The following is a 20,266-nucleotide window of genomic DNA, read 5'->3' on the forward strand; positions in this document are numbered from 1 at the left end:
TTTGTCCTGGCCTACATATATTTCATCCTGCGACATACAGGCAGATACTTAAGTGAGCTTTTTCCATTTGTCCATAATTTATAAATATATAAAGATTAATGTGATTTTGAATGACACAGCAGTGATGTGGTTACCAACTGCTTCCTCATGGCACCAGAGATCTACATTTAATGTTGGAACTCGATAAAGTCTGTATGACGTTTGCTTGTTCTTTCAGTTTCTCTGTGGTGTTTCTTGAGATATTCTCGTTTTCTCTCCTCTCCCAAATTGATGTGAATTAAGATAACTGATGACCTTAAACTAGTTTTGTGTGAGGGTGCCCTGACATCGTTCAGCCATACTACTAGAATAAGTGGCGACACCCCATAAAAGTTTTTTTGGCTTTGCAGATTAGGAAATGCTTGGATGAACATGCTATTCTTTACAATGCTCTTTGAACAAATATGTCCAGTACTGTTGCAAGTATAAATAGAGAACTGATGAGAGAAAGCACTACAGAAAATGGTGTGGTACAAATACTGTTGAAACTGTCACTATTCATTTGATGGAGGTGAGGCTATATTTTATGAAAATGTGAATGGCTTAGGTCACACGCTTTTCTTTTTTTTTTTCTCTAATGAAAGATTGGTATAACAAATTAAAAAATCTCAAATTTAAAACACACTATATAAACTGAATTAACTACTACAGTATATTGAAAGTTTAGGTATGTCGCTCTCATTATACAGGACAAGCATTATAGTAAAAATCTGTTCTCTTACGTACCTCTAAATCAAACATTTTAGGATTTATTTTAAACCTTGCATTAGTATGAAAGGGACACTAAAAAAAACAAATAAAACATTCCCCACTGAGTAAGAATAAACTGTGCAAGTCTACAACATGCAAAAACATCCATACTTGAATTACATTTTCACCTTTTGTGATAATGACAATAATGCATGATCATTTTGGCTAGTTAAAGGTATCTGTCACAGATGGAGATGATGAACAGAACATTATGCATCTGTGAAAATTAATCTATTTCAATGGTTATTTTTGTGCAAATGCAACTATACTCCCCAACAATATTATAGAAATCTTAATGAAGTTCATCTAATTGACGTTCACACTACATGTATTCCTGAGAAACACAGGCTTAATATAAAAGATATATTGAAAGACCTCAAAATAAATTAAATCTTATCAGTCTGGGAATGATTAAAAACAATTCTGTGGATCACTACACACCTATTGCGGTGACGGAATCTGGGGCCTCCTTACTATCTTTCATTGAAAGAACTACAAATTATCCTTTGCGTCTGAGTACTGTGAATGAGACTCTCAGGCCATCATTCTGAACCAAGAAGGAGTCATGCAGAAAGACAACATATAAAATCCAGGATGACTAAAACAATAAAGGCATATCTTTTGAAATGGACAAATCAGTTTTGGCAGAATCTATTGCCAAAAACATTTAAATACAACTAGGTAGAAACAGTTTCTAGTTAAGAAATGAATCAAAATTCTCCAGCAGCACTGCAAGACAACAATGGATAATGGCAGAAAATATTCAGTTAGTTAATAAAGCTAAAGATTGTCACTTTTTAACATTGACAAACTGGACTTTGGATTAATTTATTTATAAAACTAAATAAATAAGAAAAAAAATGGTGGCACAGTGGCAAGTGCTGTAATATAGAAACTTTGTCACTGTGCCACATTCATATATTGCACCTGGTTACTGGTGTTTGCAATATGCATATTCCTCCAGGTACTCCAGTGTTTTCTTTGCACATCCCCAAAGACATGGTAGCTAGAGTCAACTTGGAATGTATGACAGAGAGTGAGTAAGTGATGGAACTGTACCTTGTCCAGGGCTGTTTCTAGGAAAAGCTTATTGTGAAGAATTCATATTAAACTAATAAAGGGAATTAAAATAGAAACAAATATCTTAAATCTCTCAGATATCATACTAATTAATCTATGTCTCTGAACTGGATCAATCGAATTTATAAACTGGCAATGTGGACATTAATTAGTTTTTGAATACACACTATACAAATTTGTAATTTGTTAAACACAAGTTTAGTTTTGGAGAGTATAAAACTAAAGATGTTACTTTGAAGATGTGCTTTACACATGAATCATTCATAGTAATCAGTGGTTGCGATTATCACTACATACCAATATAGTCGTTATTCTGACAAATTTATAACAAAACTAAAACATACCCTGAGGTTTTTTATGTCATGCTCCACAATATGTTTGACTTTTTTTTTTTTTTTGAGTATTGACTGAAAAGCTGTAATATCCAACAATTAGTGACTCTGCTTTTAGAAAAAATAAGCTGCAGATACATTTTCATTTGGCATCTTTTTTAACATGATGTCTTTGTCCAACTCCATAGGGAACGTGAGCAGCAATGGTGCCCAGCTGTTGGGCACCTTCAATATGAAACATCTGATCATCAAAGAAGATGTGAGGACGTATTTTTTCAAGTAAAGGACCTTTAGGGGCTCCAGCCAGGAAGAGAGCCTCATCAATTTCCAGTCCCCAGCTCCTCAGTGTTTTTAAAGCTCTGGCTCCAGAACTTGCAGCACTTCTGGCTGTCACCAGATAGGTTCTTACTGGGCAGTCAAGTCGCTCATTTTTTTCATAAAACTTTCGCTGTATTTTCCCCAGTGCCTCCAAGAAACATTTTAAAGGTCCCTAAGAATAAAAAGCAAAGCAAAACAATTTAATGAAAACTCAAATAGACATCTATTATTCTGATGAAATGCTCTTATTTAGACAGCAGTCATATAAGCAAGATCAATTTCTGAGAATTCATTTGAAAGACAGTTTTGCTCACCTAGTAAGTTTCTTTTAGCTTGGCTAAACCTTGCATCAGTTTCTATGTCAGTGTACACCTCCTGATTCTCAAATAGCTGATAGGACATTTAGGATATAAGCACATGTATGTAAATATTTCCTTTGTAGAAAGGCCAACCCCTTTCATTTAATGTTTTAGCCCAATATTTTGTATGAATCATTTACTCCCTTGTCATTATGTTTAGAAGTGAGAGGCAGGAAATGTGATCTGAAGTTAAGCTAGGCTTGAAGAAACCTGATTACAAGTAAGAAACCTAGTCTTTCCAATGAGATTAATCTGAATAAGGATTTCTTATAATAGAAACCTTGCATAACAAATACACACAAACAAGTGATTTTCAAAATATTTCAAAAATTTATCAATAATCAAAAATAAATTCTCTTTTGTACCATACACACAGTTAAAGGGTACCACGTTTTGTAGCACAAAGTATACAAAATGTTAGCTGCTGTACCATGTAAAAATAAATTTACCTGTGCTAAAGGTTTATTTTCAAATTCCTTCTCATGCTCAAAAAATGAATCTAATCCCCTCTCCTTTACAATAATTTCTGACTCATCTGAGAAAAGAACCGCATCCCCATCAAAAGCAACCCTCAGCTGTGTATCAGACAACACAACTTCTTTCTTTGGAGTAAACATTGTGGCAGCTGCAATACCTGTAATTACAAATTTAATTACTAATAATTTTGGCTTAGTTGAAATAGACAACATTCATTTTTCCTGTTATTAGAAACTTTAAAGACTATCTGCAAAACAGACACATTAAACAGAGTCAAAACTTCATAACAAGAAATGAACAGCCATTAATAAAATAAGGCAAAAATATTCTACAGAATTTTTTCAGTGTTATTTAAGTCCCTACTGCATGCTTACACCAGATCACATTCTGTTTTATGTGTCCACCATTTAGGTTATTATAAATCATATATACTGTATACTTTTGTATTCAAAACTGGCCTCTTAAACAGTATTGGGGACACATTTCTAAAATAAACTATACTTATGAAAATATTTTTATCTTATTAAATTAACAAAACATTGGAAAGAAAAATTATTTAGATAATTCATCTTGTACTGGACAATCTAATTACAAATATATGAACTAAAACAATTTCATTTAAGAAATGTCACAATAACTTCACCCAACACGTATTTGGGACTTTTGCCTTCAAAAATTGTTACCTGTAAATATTTTGTAGAAGTAAAGACACTGTGGTTTTTGCATTATAGCAAAATGTTACATTTGGTAATCTCAGTGTCCTAGCTCACTCAAACATAATCTTAACCAGGGATGTAGTCAATGACCTTTGTCACTAAACCTACCACAATTGTGAAATGGGGAAATTAAAAAATATATATATTTTTTTGTATTAATAAACAATATTTTATATTAATTCTTGCTTCTGTGCTATAAAATTAGGATAAATCCTTAACTGTATGGTTACCATTATTGTATTATTATTAGTGCACATTTTGGGATGCAGGGAGAAACTGAAACACTTTGAGAAACTTGGCACATACAAGGGGTGTACATGAAAACCACACTATCATTAAAACCTTGATTTGAATTCAGATCTCATGAGCAGTAAGGAAGCAGCAAAAATTACTAAAATACTTTTCCTTAGTTTTAAAAATAAAGGAATTTGCTGTATTAAGGTTTTTTATCCACTTGCAAAATATACATATACAGTACCATTAGCCTGTTTATCAATATAGACAGGTTGCAGTTTTTTTAAAGAAAATGTATCCACAAATTTTCAAAATGAATGTTTATATTTTAGTTTATTCTGTTCATGAATTTACTAAATAAGATAGGCATCAAAGGCCAAAGTCAGAAAATGGGTAAATTCTACATTAAAACCATAAATAATGAAAGATACTTAAAAAACATATTCCAGTGAAACCACAGGCTGCTTGCAATATATATATTACATTATGTGTCTACTCTAAACTTTCTGACAGTTTGATATTTTGTGTGTTCAAAAATGTCACAGTAAGTTACCTACATTTGAAAAGAAAATATTAAATCACCATCTCATTGAGCATTACCTAAAATGACAATGAATTAAATATACCTGGAATTAATTTTGTCGTTCAAGGAATGGGAACACAGGAATGAACTTTCAAGTCAAAAAGCTCCATAGCAAATTGCCAAAACATTAAAAAAGAGGAGGTTATAGCAGGACAAATAGATCCATTTACAACATCAGAATTGCATTTATTAGTTTTCTAAACTTGCTTTAATCAGCACAGTGTTACTGGAAGCTGGGGCTTATTCAGACATCTAACAAGATAGTAACTTATTGTAGACAGTACGCAAGTCTACTGCAAGGGGACATTCGTTCATACAGAGTCAGATCTTAATTAACAATTAATGTAAAACACACTTATTTTTGATATAGGTAGAAAAACAATTTCACCCCAAGAATAACCCCAGCAACTTATAAAAAATACCTTCTTCTATTGCTTCCCGAACTTTAACTGAATCCTGAGAAAGATAGAGGTTGGTAAGATAGGCCTTGAGGTATCCAATAGGGCTTTTTCCACCAGTCATACAAAATCTCTCTATTCCTAAATCTAATAGAAAACAACAAATACAATTTAATGATCGGCTTTAACTATTAGAAAAATAATCAGACAATTTGCATTTATTTATATTTGTATTTTAAAATGTGCTCAACAGCCAAAACTAATAACTGGCCACTGCACATACATTGGGTATAGAAAAGAATCACCCCCTTCAAATCATTCCTATTTTCTTTGTTTTCCAGCCTTAAATGAAAACACACACAAAAAATATTTCTTCCCAGCTTTACTTACTCAATGAAACCTATAACATCCAAGTGAAAGATATCACAGCTACAGTTCAGAAAAATTATAAAAAATCAAAAACAAGACATGCTGAGATTAATAAAGGCTCACCCCCCCAATGTCAATATTTTGTTGAAATACCTTTTGCTTTAGTGACTGCCTTGAGTCTTTTGGGATACTTCTCTATCAGCTTTGCACATCTAGATTGAGCAATATTTGCCCACTCTTCTTTACAGAACTGTTCAAGTTGGGTCAAATTGGATGGTGAATGTTGGTGAACTGTTATCTTCAAATCTTTCCACAGATTTTCAATGGGATTTAGGTCTGGGCTCTGATTAGGCCACACAATGACATTTCCTTTTTTCTCCTTTAGCCACTGTTTGGTCAATTCTGCGTGCTTTGGGTCGTTGTCATGTTGAAAGGTGAACATTCTGCCCATCTTCAACTTTCTGGCAGAGGGTAGCAGATTTTCCTCAAGACTTTGATGCTATTTTGCCCCATCCATTTTTCCTTCTGTCCTAACAAGAGCCCAATGCTCTGTGGCAGAGAAACACCCCCAAAACAGGATGCTGCAATCTCAATGCTTTACTGTAGGCATGATGTGTTGTGGATGGTGAACTGCATTGGATTTCCACTGGATGTACCATTTGGTATTGAGGCCAAATAGTTTGATTTTAGTCTCATCTGACCATAAGACCATTTTCCACTTGGCATCAGAATCTTCAAGGTGCATTCAGGCAAAGCTCAAACAAGCCTTAATGTGGCCTTTCTTGAGAAGTGGCTTTTTCCTTGCAACCCTCCCAAACAAGCCTCAATTGTGGCGCACTTATGAAATTGTTGTCACATGCACACAATGGCCACTCTTTGCCATAAAATCCTGTAAATCCTTCAAAGTGGCCATTGGCCTCTTGGTAGCCTCTCTTACCATTCCCTTCCCGTTTGGATGGACTGCCGGATCCAGGGAGGATCCTAGTATTACCAAACACTTGCCATTTCTTTATTATGGACTTTACTGTGCTCCTTGGGATTAATAAAGCCTTGTTGTTTGCTGTCAGTTGCACTACCAAGCAAGGGAATGCTCCAGGAACAGCTGTTTTTATGCTTCACTCATCACACTGATTACAATTGATCACAGGTGGAAGCCAGTAACTATGATCTGCAATGGAAATGGTGATTACTTACACCTGATTGAGTTTAGGAGGTGGGTGATCCTTTACTAATCTCAGTATTTGTTTTTTATTTTTTTATATTCTTCTGAACTGTAGCTGTGATATCTTTCACTTGGATATTATAGATTCCATTGAGTAAGTAAAGCTGGAAAAATATTGGTTTGTGTGTTTTCATTTAAGGCTATAAAGCAAAAAAAATTGGAATATTACAAAGGGGGTGATTCTTTGTGTAGTTACATTCCAATAAAGAAATGCCAGACTCCATACTTTGGAGGTCAGTGTATTTTTGTTTATTTTGTTTTGTTTATTCTGATCTTTTTATGTGTAGTTACAATAAGTATTTAACCCACTTTTATATCAAAACAAAAATAAACTGAACATACATATTTTACATTTACAAATGAAAAGCAAGAGACCTTGAGTTTTACTCAAATTAAAAGAGTCAAGTATATTTTTCTTCTCTTGAAAAATTACTATTGAGAAGAGGCTGAATTGTTTAGTGTAATGCAATGTCAACTAATCTGATAAATATTAAGAGGCAACAGTTATACTGCTGTAAAATGAATGCCAAAGTCACCACTCTGCGAAGTTGTACATTACTAACAATATAGGTAGCATTTTCTGTTGATTTGACTTGGACTTTATAAATTTGCAATAACATTAATATCTTAAGACGCCATTCTGAAGCTATTTTCATTCTAAAATAATTACAAATAGAACATCTGTATGATGACATTAGTTTTGGAGTCATTATTCAAAACTCATGACCATAATAAACCTAATCACTCAATCAAAGCTTTGGAGCAGAACTATGCAAAAAAAAAAACATTTCAATTAAACCTCTCAAACATATGCAGTTTTTAATGTCTGGAAAACATTTGGGATTAAATCACTTTGAGATCCGTACATAGACAATGTCTTTGCATCCTACAAACGATTATATTCCAAATTTAACTATCCAGCAACAAATTTCTTTCACTACCTTCAAGTCAGAAACTTTGTTAAACAGAACCTACCCAATACCAGAAAAAATATTGATCAGTCTTGAGGACTCAGACAGCATTTCTGCAATATATAAAACCATTCTAGAGTCCCTCCCTTTCAAAGATCCAAGAGGACATTAGAAAAAGGATCTCTCACTCAACATCTCAGAAAAGAAGTGGAAGGTAGCAATGCAGGGAATTCACTCAAGCTCCATATGTGCAAAGTATACAATTATTCAACTTAAAATTATATTTCGAGCACATCTGTCTCACTTAAAATTGTCCAAAATGTTTCCAGGGCAAGATCCAACCTCACTAGACTACATGTTCTGGACCTGCACCAAATTAACATCATTCTGGACCAAAATCTTTAAATGCCTATCAGACAGCCTTGGTGTCACAATTCCTCTGAACCCATTAACAGCTGTGTTTGGTGTATTCCCAGATGGGCTTAAAGTGGAGAAGGACAAACTGTAATTGCCTTTACTACACTATTGGCATGTAGACTTATCAACTGGAAGAATCCTAACTCTCCTATTCTAAGTCAGTGGGTAACTGATGTTATATACTATTTGAAACTAGAAAAAATCAAATTCGTACATAGAGGATCTGTGCAGAATAACATCGTGGAATAAGCTTTTAAAGCTCTCCTCTTTTTTTCTTCTCCAATTATCTTTATTCACTTATTAATTCATCTATTTACTTATTTTTACTAGCTTTAAGTTTTACTCTGCTGGCTTAGCTCTCTTTCTCAGGGTTGGGGGTTGCTTTGTTTTCAATCTTATTTTTGAAAAAATTGATTTATTAGTATGGAATGTTGTGTGATTTCAATAAAATCAATAATAAAAAAATAAAAAATAAACAATGATATCAAAAAATAAAAAAATACAATTCTACTGTTTATGATAATACTGGTTCTATTTATATAATGTAATTCTGTTTAATTAATTGATGCAAACTCATATGGGTTTATGTTACTGAATGATTTGGCTTAACTTGGCTGATAATTGTGGGGGGTGCTTACCCATGATCTGCTTTGAAGGTAAGAAAAAGAGTAATTCTGAGATTTGAAGATAGATAGACTATAACCATTGAAACGAATAAGAATTCCAAATTAACATCAAATGCCCCAGTATAAATTTAAAACATAAATATCCTGCTTTAGTCCTGCAAAAGCAACATAAATTCAAAACAGATTATTCTAATCACTTCATAATGCACCTAGAAAAAAGTCTCACAATTACATGATACAAAATGCCAACTGTTTTTTGGAGAAGAATAATGTAAATCTTTAGTGTAGCTCTTACCAGTATTAAGCCAACAATTTGAAAATGCAGACCAAAAACTTATAGATCTGCACAGCTATGCTGAAAAATGAGCAAATGCCTCTTATTGTAAATCTATCTACAGTGGTGTGAAAAACTATTTGCCCCCTTCCTGATTTCTTATTCTTTTGCACGTTTGTCACACAAAATGTTTCTGATCATCAAACACATTTAACCATTAGTCAAATATAACACAAGTAAACACAAAATGCAGTTTTTAAATTATGGTTTTTATTATTTAGGGAGAAAAAAAAATCCAAACTTACATGGCCCTGTGTGAAAAAGTAATTGCCCCCGAACCTAATAACTGGTTGGGCCACCCTTAGCAGCAATAACTGCAATCAAGCGTTTGCGATAACTAGCAATGAGACTTTTACAGCGCTCTGGAGGAATTTTGGCCCACTCATCTTTGCAGAATTGTTGTAATTCAGCTTTATTTGAGGGTTTTCTAGCATGAACCGCCTTTTTAAGGTCATGCCATAGCATCTCAATTGGATTCAGGTCAGGACTTTGACTAGGCCACTCCAAAGTCTTCATTTTGTTTTTCTTCAGCCATTCAGAGGTGGATTTGCTGGTGTGTTTTGGGTCATTGTCCTGTTGCAGCACCCAAGATCGCTTCAGCTTGAGTTGACGAACAGATGGCCGGACATTCTCCTTCAGGATTTTTTGGTAGACAGTAGAATTCATGGTTCCATCCATCACAGCAAGCCTTCCAGGTCCTGAAGCAGCAAAACAACCCCAGACCATCACACTACCACCACCATATTTTACTGTTGGTATGATGTTCTTTTTCTGAAATGCTGTGTTCCTTTTACGCCAGATGTAACGGGACATTTGCCTTCCAAAAGTTCAACTTTTGTCTCATCAGTCCACAAGGTATTTTCCCAAAAGTCTTGGCAATCATTGAGATGTTTCTTAGCAAAATTGAGACGAGCCCTAATGTTCTTTTTGCTTAACAGTGGTTTGCGTATTGGAAATCTGCCATGCAGGCCGATTTTGCCCAGTCTCTTTCTTATGGTGGAGTCATGAACACTGACCTTAATTGAGGCAAGTGAGGCCTGCAGTTCTTTAAACGTTGTCCTGGGGTCTTTTGTGACCTCTCGGATGAGTCGTCTCTGCGCTCTTGGGGTAATTTTGGTTGGCCGGCCACTCCTGGGAAGGTTCACCACTGTTCCATGTTTTTGCCATTTGTGGATAATGGCTCTCACTGTGGTTTGCTGGAGTCCCAAAGCTTTAGAAATGGCTTTATAACCTTTACCAGACTGAAAGATCTCAATTACTTCTGTAATCATTTGTTCCTGAATTTCTATGGATCTTGGCATGATGTCTAGCTTTTGAGGTGCTTTTGGTCTACTTCTCTGTATCAGGCAGCTCCTATTTAAGTGATTTCTTGATTGAAACAGGTGTGGCAGTAATCAGGCCTGGGGGTGGCTACGGAAATTGAACTCAGGTGTGATACACCACAGTTAGGTTATTTTTTAAAAAGGGGGCAATTACTTTTTCACACAGGACCATGTAGGTTTGGATTTTTTTTCTCCCTAAATAATAAAAACCATCATTTAAAAACTGAATTTTGTGTTTACTTGTGTTATATTTGACTAATTGTTAAATGTGTTTGATGATCAGAAACATTTTGTGTGACAAACATGCAAAAGAATAAGAAATCAGGAAGGGGGCAAATAGTTTTTCACACCACTGTATCTATCAAAACAAAAAGTCTGGTAATGTGTGAACACATGCTTTAAGTTTCTTTCCTTTAATAATGAGAAAAATTTGTATTTATATTCAAATGAACCTCCTCTAACCCTTAAACCCCCTTTAAAAAAGGACCACAATTTAGGAATTTTAATCTCTCTTAGTGCAGAGGTACACTATTCACCAGATACTACATGAATGAATTCTGCGTCTCTGAAAATGAAGCAGCAATAACACTAACTCCTGTGCTATTTAAAATTATACAGATTTAAAATTAAACAGAGTAACATGTAACATATACTGGATATATCTCATCACAACCAAAAAAAAAAGAAGACATAAAAACCATTGACATTGGGATAATGTAAAGCATAGCACCTTTATGTATTTGTTGACTAGTCTGCATTTCAAGTGGGGGATATAAGTCTTACTTATGATCTGAATATTACATATTGGAATATTTTTAGACACTCCCTTTCATTGTCCTTACACATAACTGTACACTTACCATTAATGTAGAGTCATTATAGTTTTGCTCTCAATCTTACAGTTGCATATTCATTTTCTCTGTTCTTTACCTTTTAACTGAAGATTTGATCAGTTGCTTATTTTTGTACATGGGCATCGAGGCAAATCAAACATCCCCAGTGTCATGCCTTTTTCTAAAAGTCTTTGCTAGGATACAGCTTCTGTTCATTCTAGTCTTACTTTCTGCTTGCTGATAGATTATTATTGTAATATTTGGAAACTGATTCAGATTTGTTATACACTGTATTTATTATAATATTATAAGATGCATCATGGAATTCCTTTATACAGTGCTTATAAGAAGTATTCTTTCCATTGAAGTTTTTCATATTTCTTTATTATATAACACTAAATCACAGTGGATTTAATTTGGCTTCTTTGACATTAATCAACAGAAGACAACTTTTTAATGCTAAATCGAAAACAGATCTTTGCAAAGTGCTCCAAATTAATTCTAAATATAAAGCACAAATTAAATTGTTGGTATAAGTATTCACCCCCTTTGTTATGATCCACCTAAATAATCACTGATGTAGCCATTTGGTTTAACAGGGTAAAATGCAGCAAGATACAGGGGAATACTGTAGGAAAGCCTGATCTGTAAGAAACCTGGGGCGAGATTTCTTTTCTAGCAAGACAAACATTCCAAGCAGAAACTCAAAGCTATACAAGAATAGGCTTAAAACATGTCCTGGAGTGGACAGAGACTAGACCTCAATCCAAGTGAAAATGTGTGTTTGGATTTGAAAAATGATGTTTACTCATGATTTCCATGCAACATGACAGAACTTGAGCAGTTTTGCAAAGAAGAATGGGTAAAAAATTAAATGTTCTGATGTGCAAAGCTGATAGAGACTTAACACAAACTCAAAGCTGAACTTGCTGCCAAAGATGTATCTACTAAACACTGACTTGACAAGGGTGAATACCTATGCAATCAGTTGTTTTGTGTTTTATATTTGTACAGTAATTAATTTAGACCACTGCTCAGAGATATGTTTTAATTTTGACATTAAAGAGTGTTTTTCTTTTGATCAGTGTGGAAAAAGCCAACTTAACTGCACTGTGATTCAATGTTGTAACAACAATAAAATGTGAAAACTTCCAAGGGGGTGAAATACTTTTTATAGGCACTGTATGGTTTGAACAAAGAGATCTACCATGGAGTCCCTTCTTTAAATAATCCTAAACAACATGCACATTAGTGATCTTCTTGCTATTCGGGTCAAAATGTTGAAAAGATAGTATTGCATTTCCCTCCACCTAGTGTACTGCATATGACATTTTAAATGGGGATATTATGAACAGAATTTAGTTTAACAGATGAAGTGCACCTTCATTGGCCATGTGCCACAACAGAAAGAAACTTTACAATTTAAAACATTAAAAACTGAAGTTACACCTAAGGAATAACTAACTGCACTATCATTACTCTTTTTGTGGTAGGGTTTAATATCATAGCTAAGTATCATAGCTAAGTAAGTTGTAAGTAATGTTTAATCTGTATGAAAATCTGTATGATTTTAACACTTTTGTTCACTGTAAAGCTAAAAGATCACAACTGTACTTGTCACAAAGGGGAGCAAGGGAAGTAGAGCAAGATGGGAAAAAGGTACTGTAAGCTTTGATATGATCCTCTGCCCCCGGCATTTTTATAAGATCTCCATCTTATTATTAAGGGAAAGTTATGTTAGTCAGAAACATTTCTCTGACACACCAACATAATCAATTTTGCTGTTTAAATGCTCAGTAACAAAGATTTAACAACTTTTTATAGTGTACTTGACATACTCCTGATAATCTACTTAACACTGCACATCTGGTAACATAAAAAACTAAAAACCTTGTTGTATACACTGGTATCTTCCATAAGCAACTGTAAACAAGCAATCTGTTTTTATTAGTCAGAAATCTAGTGCAAACATGTCTTTCTGAATGCCAAACTAAAACAGTGTTCATTTTATTAAAATGTTAATGTGCAGCTATGATTTGATGGACTGAAAAATGTAAATAAATATATAAAAGTAAATAGCAAATGTGGAAAAATATACAAATAACCAGTAACGGTGCACTGCACGATAATGTGCAGTGAATACACTTGACTTTATCATTCATTGTTTTCACACTCTTTCTCTGTACAGTTAGCATTCGTTTGCTCAGAGGTGGATGCGCTTGCTGCTTCCTGAGCAGCTCTTCTTTTCTCCACCCTAGCGGCCCGCTTCTTCTCTTCTTTCGTCGCCATCTTTTCATGTTAAAATTGATTAAGTCAGTGTTTGGTTTGCAATTACTTAGTATGTCTTCTTCGATTTTTCCCTTAAGCTGGCAGTTACGTCTTCAATCTGCCACAAGAATGATTTAAGATATGAAGAGGTAGAGGAAGGTGGTAGGGATGAGAATGGCCCCCGTATGCATGCGCCACATGGACGCCCTGCTGGCCACTGCTGAGGGTTGATTCTACAATAAAATAAAATAAATATAAAAAGGTGAATAACCTTGGAGGTCAATCATCACCTCAAAAGCGGATAATTGACGTCACGTAGTATATGTGTACCAAATTTCAGCTCAATAGATCAAATGGTTTGCGAGCTACAGGTGATTTAAAATCCTGGACAGACAAATGAACAGCTACGGTAGAGTATTATATATAAAGATTTGCAAAATTTTACAGACCATTTCAGCTGGAAGGTCTCAGAAGTTGTTAGGTAGTGGTCTGGTCTAGAATTGTCATTAGGACAATTCCAGAGCCTAATAAATCTGTTGACTCTTTAACCTTTGTGAAAAACGCTCAACAACCATGGGCTCTTCTAAACAACTGACTGAAAATTAAACTACTTGATGGCTACAAATTAGGGTGAGGCTATACAAGGATATCAGATCATTTCTACATAGCAATCAAGTGTGAAGGTCAAGAAGGTCAGGAAGACCAAGAAAATTGGCAGGTAGAACGGCTCATTTCTCAATTATAAAAAAAAAATCCTGGAGAAAAACACTAGGGCGTCAAGATGTGATATTCACGTTAAGATCATGGAAGACACTTAAAAGACCTGCGAGAAGAAAGAGAATGGCAACGGAGCATCTTGCGGGGACCTTAAATTGGCTGTCTCGTGGGGACCTTAAACTTGAGACAATGTGCCAAGAGATTGACCCAGGACCATCTTGCAATGACGTAGTACATGAGATTCTTGCAAGACACGCCCTACTTACACACATGGATCCAGGGTCTCAGTGCATATAAAGCATATAAGGACAATACGTTATAAATGAAAAGTCGACGACTATGCAAAGAAGAAAGCAGCGCGGAGAAAAGAGACTCAAAAACATTGGAGAGAAAAATGAGAAAAAAAGAAAAAATAATCTAGGTGTAAATTCAAAAATAAAGAAGGTAATTATCAGCCTGTAACAAGTGGGGTTAAAACAAAGCATGTCCAATCGGGTTCAGAATTAAAAGACAGAGTAAAAGAAAAAGTAGAACTTCATAAAGACGTCCACAAAAGAAGTATGTAAATATTGTAAGACTCTGAAGTTTAAGTCAGAGAATTTCAAAAATGTGCATTTATTGGTTATTTTGCAAAAAAAAAAAAAATTATTAACTGCTGATGACGTAGATCGCTTTGTCTGTGCTGAAATTCCAAACAGAGAAACATATCCTGAATTATGGTACAAAGTCTTTAAACACATGTCTCACGGTCCTGATTTAAGATTCAGCATATTGGGACACGAAAGATTCCAAATATTGTTTTTACAGAAGTTCTGGAATAAAAGTGAAACTAATGAAAGAGCAACAATACAAAGAAAAAAAAATCTTAAAAGTGTGTATCAAGAAAACCAAACACGGGGGTTGGAGAGCAAAGCGAGCAGGGGGCGAAGCCCCCTAGTATGCTATAAAAAAAGGCAAAGCAAAAACCCATTACAACTGCAAGGAAGCTAGAGACAGGTTTAACTGAGAACAGAGGGGTGAAGCCCCACTCTAACTTGTGCAGAATTACTTATACGGATATGGCCTTACTGAAAGAGTTAACAGAAGGAAACCCTACCCGAAATCTTATGTCAGGAAACTGAAACTGAAAAACTGATGGCTTCTACAACAAAACAATGATCCAAAACTCATTTCAGAATTTACTATGAAGTACCTCAATAAACACAAGGTGAAGGTTTTAGAATGGCATTCACAGTCCCTAAGGTTGAACTTCATTGAAAATTTGTGGGTTGACCTTAAAATGTGCTGTGCATGCAAGACTGACCAGAAATATCTCACAGTTGGAAGAAATCTACAAGGAAGATTGAGGAAAAAAATCCCAGAATAAGAGCTCAAAGACTGATAACTAGCTACAAAAAAGTTTGTCAGTTGTGATTAAGGAGGTGTTACTAAATAGTGATTTAGCAGGTTGCCCAAACTTTTTTAAATGCCATGTTGACTCTTATTTTTTTACATTTTTTCAGTTCATCAAGTGAATAGTAATTGTACATTAACATTTTCACAGAAATGTCATTGTTTGAGCCACTGTTTGATTTCCCTTCTGTAATTGCACTCATTTCTCCCTACCAAGGAGCCGGGAGATAATGTGAGTATGATTAGAAATGGGATAAAAAATACTTCACGGCACTCTCTATCCTTTCAGTGGAGTTAGTGCGAGGGAACTACACAGAGCTGAAAATGTTTGTCTTTATTTTTTTCTCGGGGCAAGTGATGTGATATGATGTTCAATCATGTGTGGTGTCCTCGTGTGAAAGTTCAAGAAACACGAGTATAGCAATAACCCATCGGTACAATAACATTGCTGGTGTACTCTAACTTGAAATTGAAAGAGCACTGCTCAGAAAACTAACATAAGGAGAACATGCACCAGATAGCTTTCAGGAATGGTAACTGAACGAATGAGGCTTATACTGTAAAACTGAATGCCCCGAAGCTTCAATGTCATATTTGTAAGCAGTACTTACAAATCAAATGTCCTTCATTTTTCCTTCAACTCAGAAGCTGACTCAAGCTTTGGATGTAACAGTTTGTAAAGATGAGCTGTTACATAGGCATTATACAATATTTGTTGCCATTTACACACAACTGTGACATGTAGTACAAATGACAAAACACAGATAACTAACTATACATCATTAGAATGCCATGAACCTCAGCTATACACTGGTAATGAGCATTTCACTAAATGTGGCTCAATGTAGGAGGGATATTTGATAAAAGCAGACTAAGTCAGCTGTGATGTGCTGTTCGCCTTGGGGTATGTGTGTGCAAATCCCATATTTTAATAATAAAAGAGAGCAGATAACATTGAAACTTATGATTTATTTGAAAGAAGATGCATTTGGGTATGTAAAAGTACCTCAATTGCTCTTGATTGACTTGTGGATTTATTGCAAACTACACAACCAACTTTGAAATATGGTTGCTGGACACCTGGTATATAAGCGGTTAAACATGTAAAAAGTGTCAGATGATCTAGGTTCAGCATTACTTATACTTTTCAATTTTTCTGAAAACTGCTGCAAACAGAAAAGAAATACATTCACACTTTTTAAAAGATGTTGTTTGGGATCAGACTCCTAAAAATGCATTTATCATTTAGGGCGTAGTTTGCCCTTTAATAAGGGTGCCTTTGTATATGCAAAGCTGTGCTTGAAGTTGATATACATAAGTGTTGGTATCCTATTTGTTACAATGATATATAAACGTGAAGAGTGAAGAGTGCAGAGCAGTAGCTTAATTTGTTGCAACAGCTTTCTGTGGCTTCTCTATAAGAAATTCATGCCTCAATACAGGTAGTTGTCGACTTACGACCTCTGCATCTTACGACCATTCAATTTAAACCGCTACAGGCAAACGGCAGTTTTCACCACACCAGCTCTGTTTGCCATGACTCATTCATCTCAATCTCAGTTTATTACCTGCAGCGGTTTAGTCTATGTTCAGTTACATTTGTCTCACTATTATAAAAAAAAATCTTGGAAGGAGACAAAATGTGATTGCCTCAGAAACACTTTCATATCGTGCGAGAACAGTCTTCGTGCCAAGCGATGTAACCACACCCTGGGTCAGAAGCCCTGCAAGACAAGAGCTTATGCAAAGAGATTTGGAAAAGTCCAGCGTGGTTATGTCAGACACATTTCTTGTCGAGAGAAAGAAACGATATTCAGTCATGGGCACTTATACGTTGCGTTGTGAAGCTGTAATTCCAAACACGAAATCAAACTTCAATGTGATATTGATGAAAAGGTAAAAGCAAAAAGAGATCGAATATTTGGACATACTGTAGGTGATATGATTGAAGTGCGCCGCGCGAAATGCAGCTCATGCGGCACAGCAGCAGCAGCAAGCCAGCAGCTGATCAAGCAAAAAGGAGGTAAAAAACTGTATGTGTTTCCCATTGTATCACCGTTTAAGAGGGGGTGTCAGAGGAGCGATTGATTCTACTTGGGGTGTGTACAGCCCCCCTCTTCACAACCCGAGCGGCAGAGACGCAAAGTGGTTGGTGTGTAGCATAGGCAGAGGGGTGGCCGAGCCCCCTAGTCTTACAAATAAAGGAAAAAAACTAAAGCTGATCAAGCAAAATGAGGTAGAAAAGAAAGCAAAGGTAATCACATGCAACTTTAGATTATCCCATTATAACCAGTGTTTACTGCAGGCACTGTACTGCTATGCTCTGGCTTTGAATTCGGTTAACTTCAGAAGCCTCTGTGTTGATGTGCCGCTTTGTGTGAACCACCACAAATGGGGTAATGAAACCACACTGAACTCCTTTATCTGTTAATATTTAATATTAACAGGCTGTAATGTTAAAACACAAAACATATTAGTGCTCAAACTTTGCAGATACAATTTCTCCTGTAACAGTTTACACAATGAACACTAGGAGAGGCTCACACTGATAGCGTAACATAACACAGACAAAGCAGTTAAAGGTTTGGCACCCATACAAGCAACAGCAATAAAGAAATGATTTACAAAAAAAAAATGATAGAAAATCTAAACAATGTGCTAATAGTGATGATAAAAAAAGGATATAAGACAAACACTATAACTTAAGGGACTTATTATACAGTACTATACATATGGTCAGGTTTGAATACAAATACCAGTCCATCTTACGTCCAGATCTACTTATGACTGGTCCATCAGAACCGAATATGGTCATGTCAATAACTACTTGTATCTAAGACTAATATCTCTCTGAGTCTGCAGCACAGTGATCATTAATCATGTTGGGGGTGGGGGTAGTGTCTGTTTTCAGCACTGTGACTACAGGCAGGGGATCAATGGAGTGGAACAAAAACCAAGAAATAAGATAAACCACCATCTAAGAGTGCCAGTAGACAAAATCAAAAAACTGTGCTTGTTAACCACTTAACTTCACCAAACTCCAAACTTTCTTTTTTCTAACCTCTTCACATTTCTTTATCCTGCCCAAGACCCTGCCCCATTTTCAGTCATCCATCCACTCTACTGGCTGGTGGTGCTATGTGCATGGCCCGTCAATCACTTCTTCTGTGTCCATCATTTGTATAAAGTACATTCTTAGAGTAGCCAAGAGTATATAAGTTAGCACAATATTAAAAATTATCAACAGATTAAAAAAAACTTCCTTTATTCTATGACTCACCAAATTTCAATCAAATCCATCAAGGCATATTTGGGATTTTGGGATATATTTAATTATTCTATTGTGGGGGTGGGGTTTACCCCTAAATATCTATATACAGTAGTACCTTGAGATACGAGTGCCCCAACGTAAGAGTTTTTTGAGATACAAACCGTCATTAGGTCGATTTTTTGCCTTGGGTTACGAGCCAAAATTTGAAATACGAGCTATCAAAGAGCTTGTCACCACACATTCCGAGGAACTGTCGACGGAGGAGTTGACGGAACTACAGATGCGGCAACATACGGAGGTTCTGCAGGAGACTGGTATCGTGGAGGAGGTTACCTCATAAAGTGAGATAAAGGAAATGTTTGCAATGTTGGAAAAAGTTTAAAACTTTAAAGAAATGGAACTACAGACACGGCAACATACGGAGGTTCTGCAGGAGATTGGTATCGCGGAGGAGGTTACCTCATAAAGTGAGATAAAGGAAGTGTTTGCAATGTTGGAAAAAGTTTCAAACTTTAAAGAAAAGAAAACCCTGAAAAAGTTGCAACTGATAGTGCAGCGGCGCTATTTAATGACACTTGCCTAACGCTTGACTTTATTGAAAAGAAACATTCTGAAAAAGTTACAACTTATCTCACAGCGGCTCTATTTAATGACACTTGCCTAACACTTGACTTTATTGAAAGGAAACATCCTGAAAAAGTTACAACTGATAGTGCAGCGGCGCTATTTAATGACACTTGCCAAACTCATTTCAGAAACATTCTAAAGGGGAGGACTAAACAAAGCTCCTTGGATAGGTTTCTATTGAAACGCCTTGAGAATGAAAGTGTGGAAAGCGTGGCAAAAAAGAAAAACAAACTAGTGAAGAAGAAAATTAAGTTAAGCAAAAGTGAAAGGAAAAAACATTACAATACGCTAATCGGCTTCGCCAACATCTGTTTATTTCTTGAGATTTATGTATTAGGTTTTATTTTGTTTGTATACAATACTTGTTTCATTATAAATACATTTTTCTTATGTTGAAAACATTTAACAAAAAATTGGGGTGGTTTTTTTTTTTCAATTAATTTCAATGGGGAAAACTGATTTTAGATACGACTTACGCTCAGTCACGGAACAATTAAACTGACTTACCACTGTAGCTTTTTTTATCTAGATAGATAGATACTGTATTTAAATTTGTACCACGCACACATTTTTTCCCGAAAATTACCATTAGAAAATCAGGTGCGCGTCATACATGAGGAAATGTAATTCTGTAATGTTTACTTCTTCTGCTTGGGCTCGCTCGCTCACTT

General features: G+C 35.4%; 1 protein-coding gene across 1 annotated transcript in view; it reads right to left on the reverse strand.

Annotated features, from left to right (window-relative positions):
* Nucleotides 1-2,048: 2,048 nt before the first annotated feature.
* Nucleotides 2,049-20,266, reverse strand: part of LOC120525671 (cytosolic 5'-nucleotidase 1A-like) — a 30,765-nt gene continuing 12,547 nt past the window's right edge. The window contains exons 4-6 of the mRNA XM_039748171.1: nucleotides 5,311-5,433; nucleotides 3,328-3,512; nucleotides 2,049-2,691 (exon numbers count right to left, since the gene is read on the reverse strand). Coding sequence (XP_039604105.1) covers nucleotides 2,344-2,691; nucleotides 3,328-3,512; nucleotides 5,311-5,433 — 656 coding nt within the window. The 3' untranslated portion in view covers nucleotides 2,049-2,343. The remainder of the gene's footprint in view (nucleotides 2,692-3,327; nucleotides 3,513-5,310; nucleotides 5,434-20,266) is intronic.

Source organism: Polypterus senegalus, chromosome 3, assembly GCF_016835505.1.
Source record: "Polypterus senegalus isolate Bchr_013 chromosome 3, ASM1683550v1, whole genome shotgun sequence".
Classification (NCBI taxonomy): Eukaryota; Metazoa; Chordata; class Cladistia; order Polypteriformes; family Polypteridae; genus Polypterus; species Polypterus senegalus.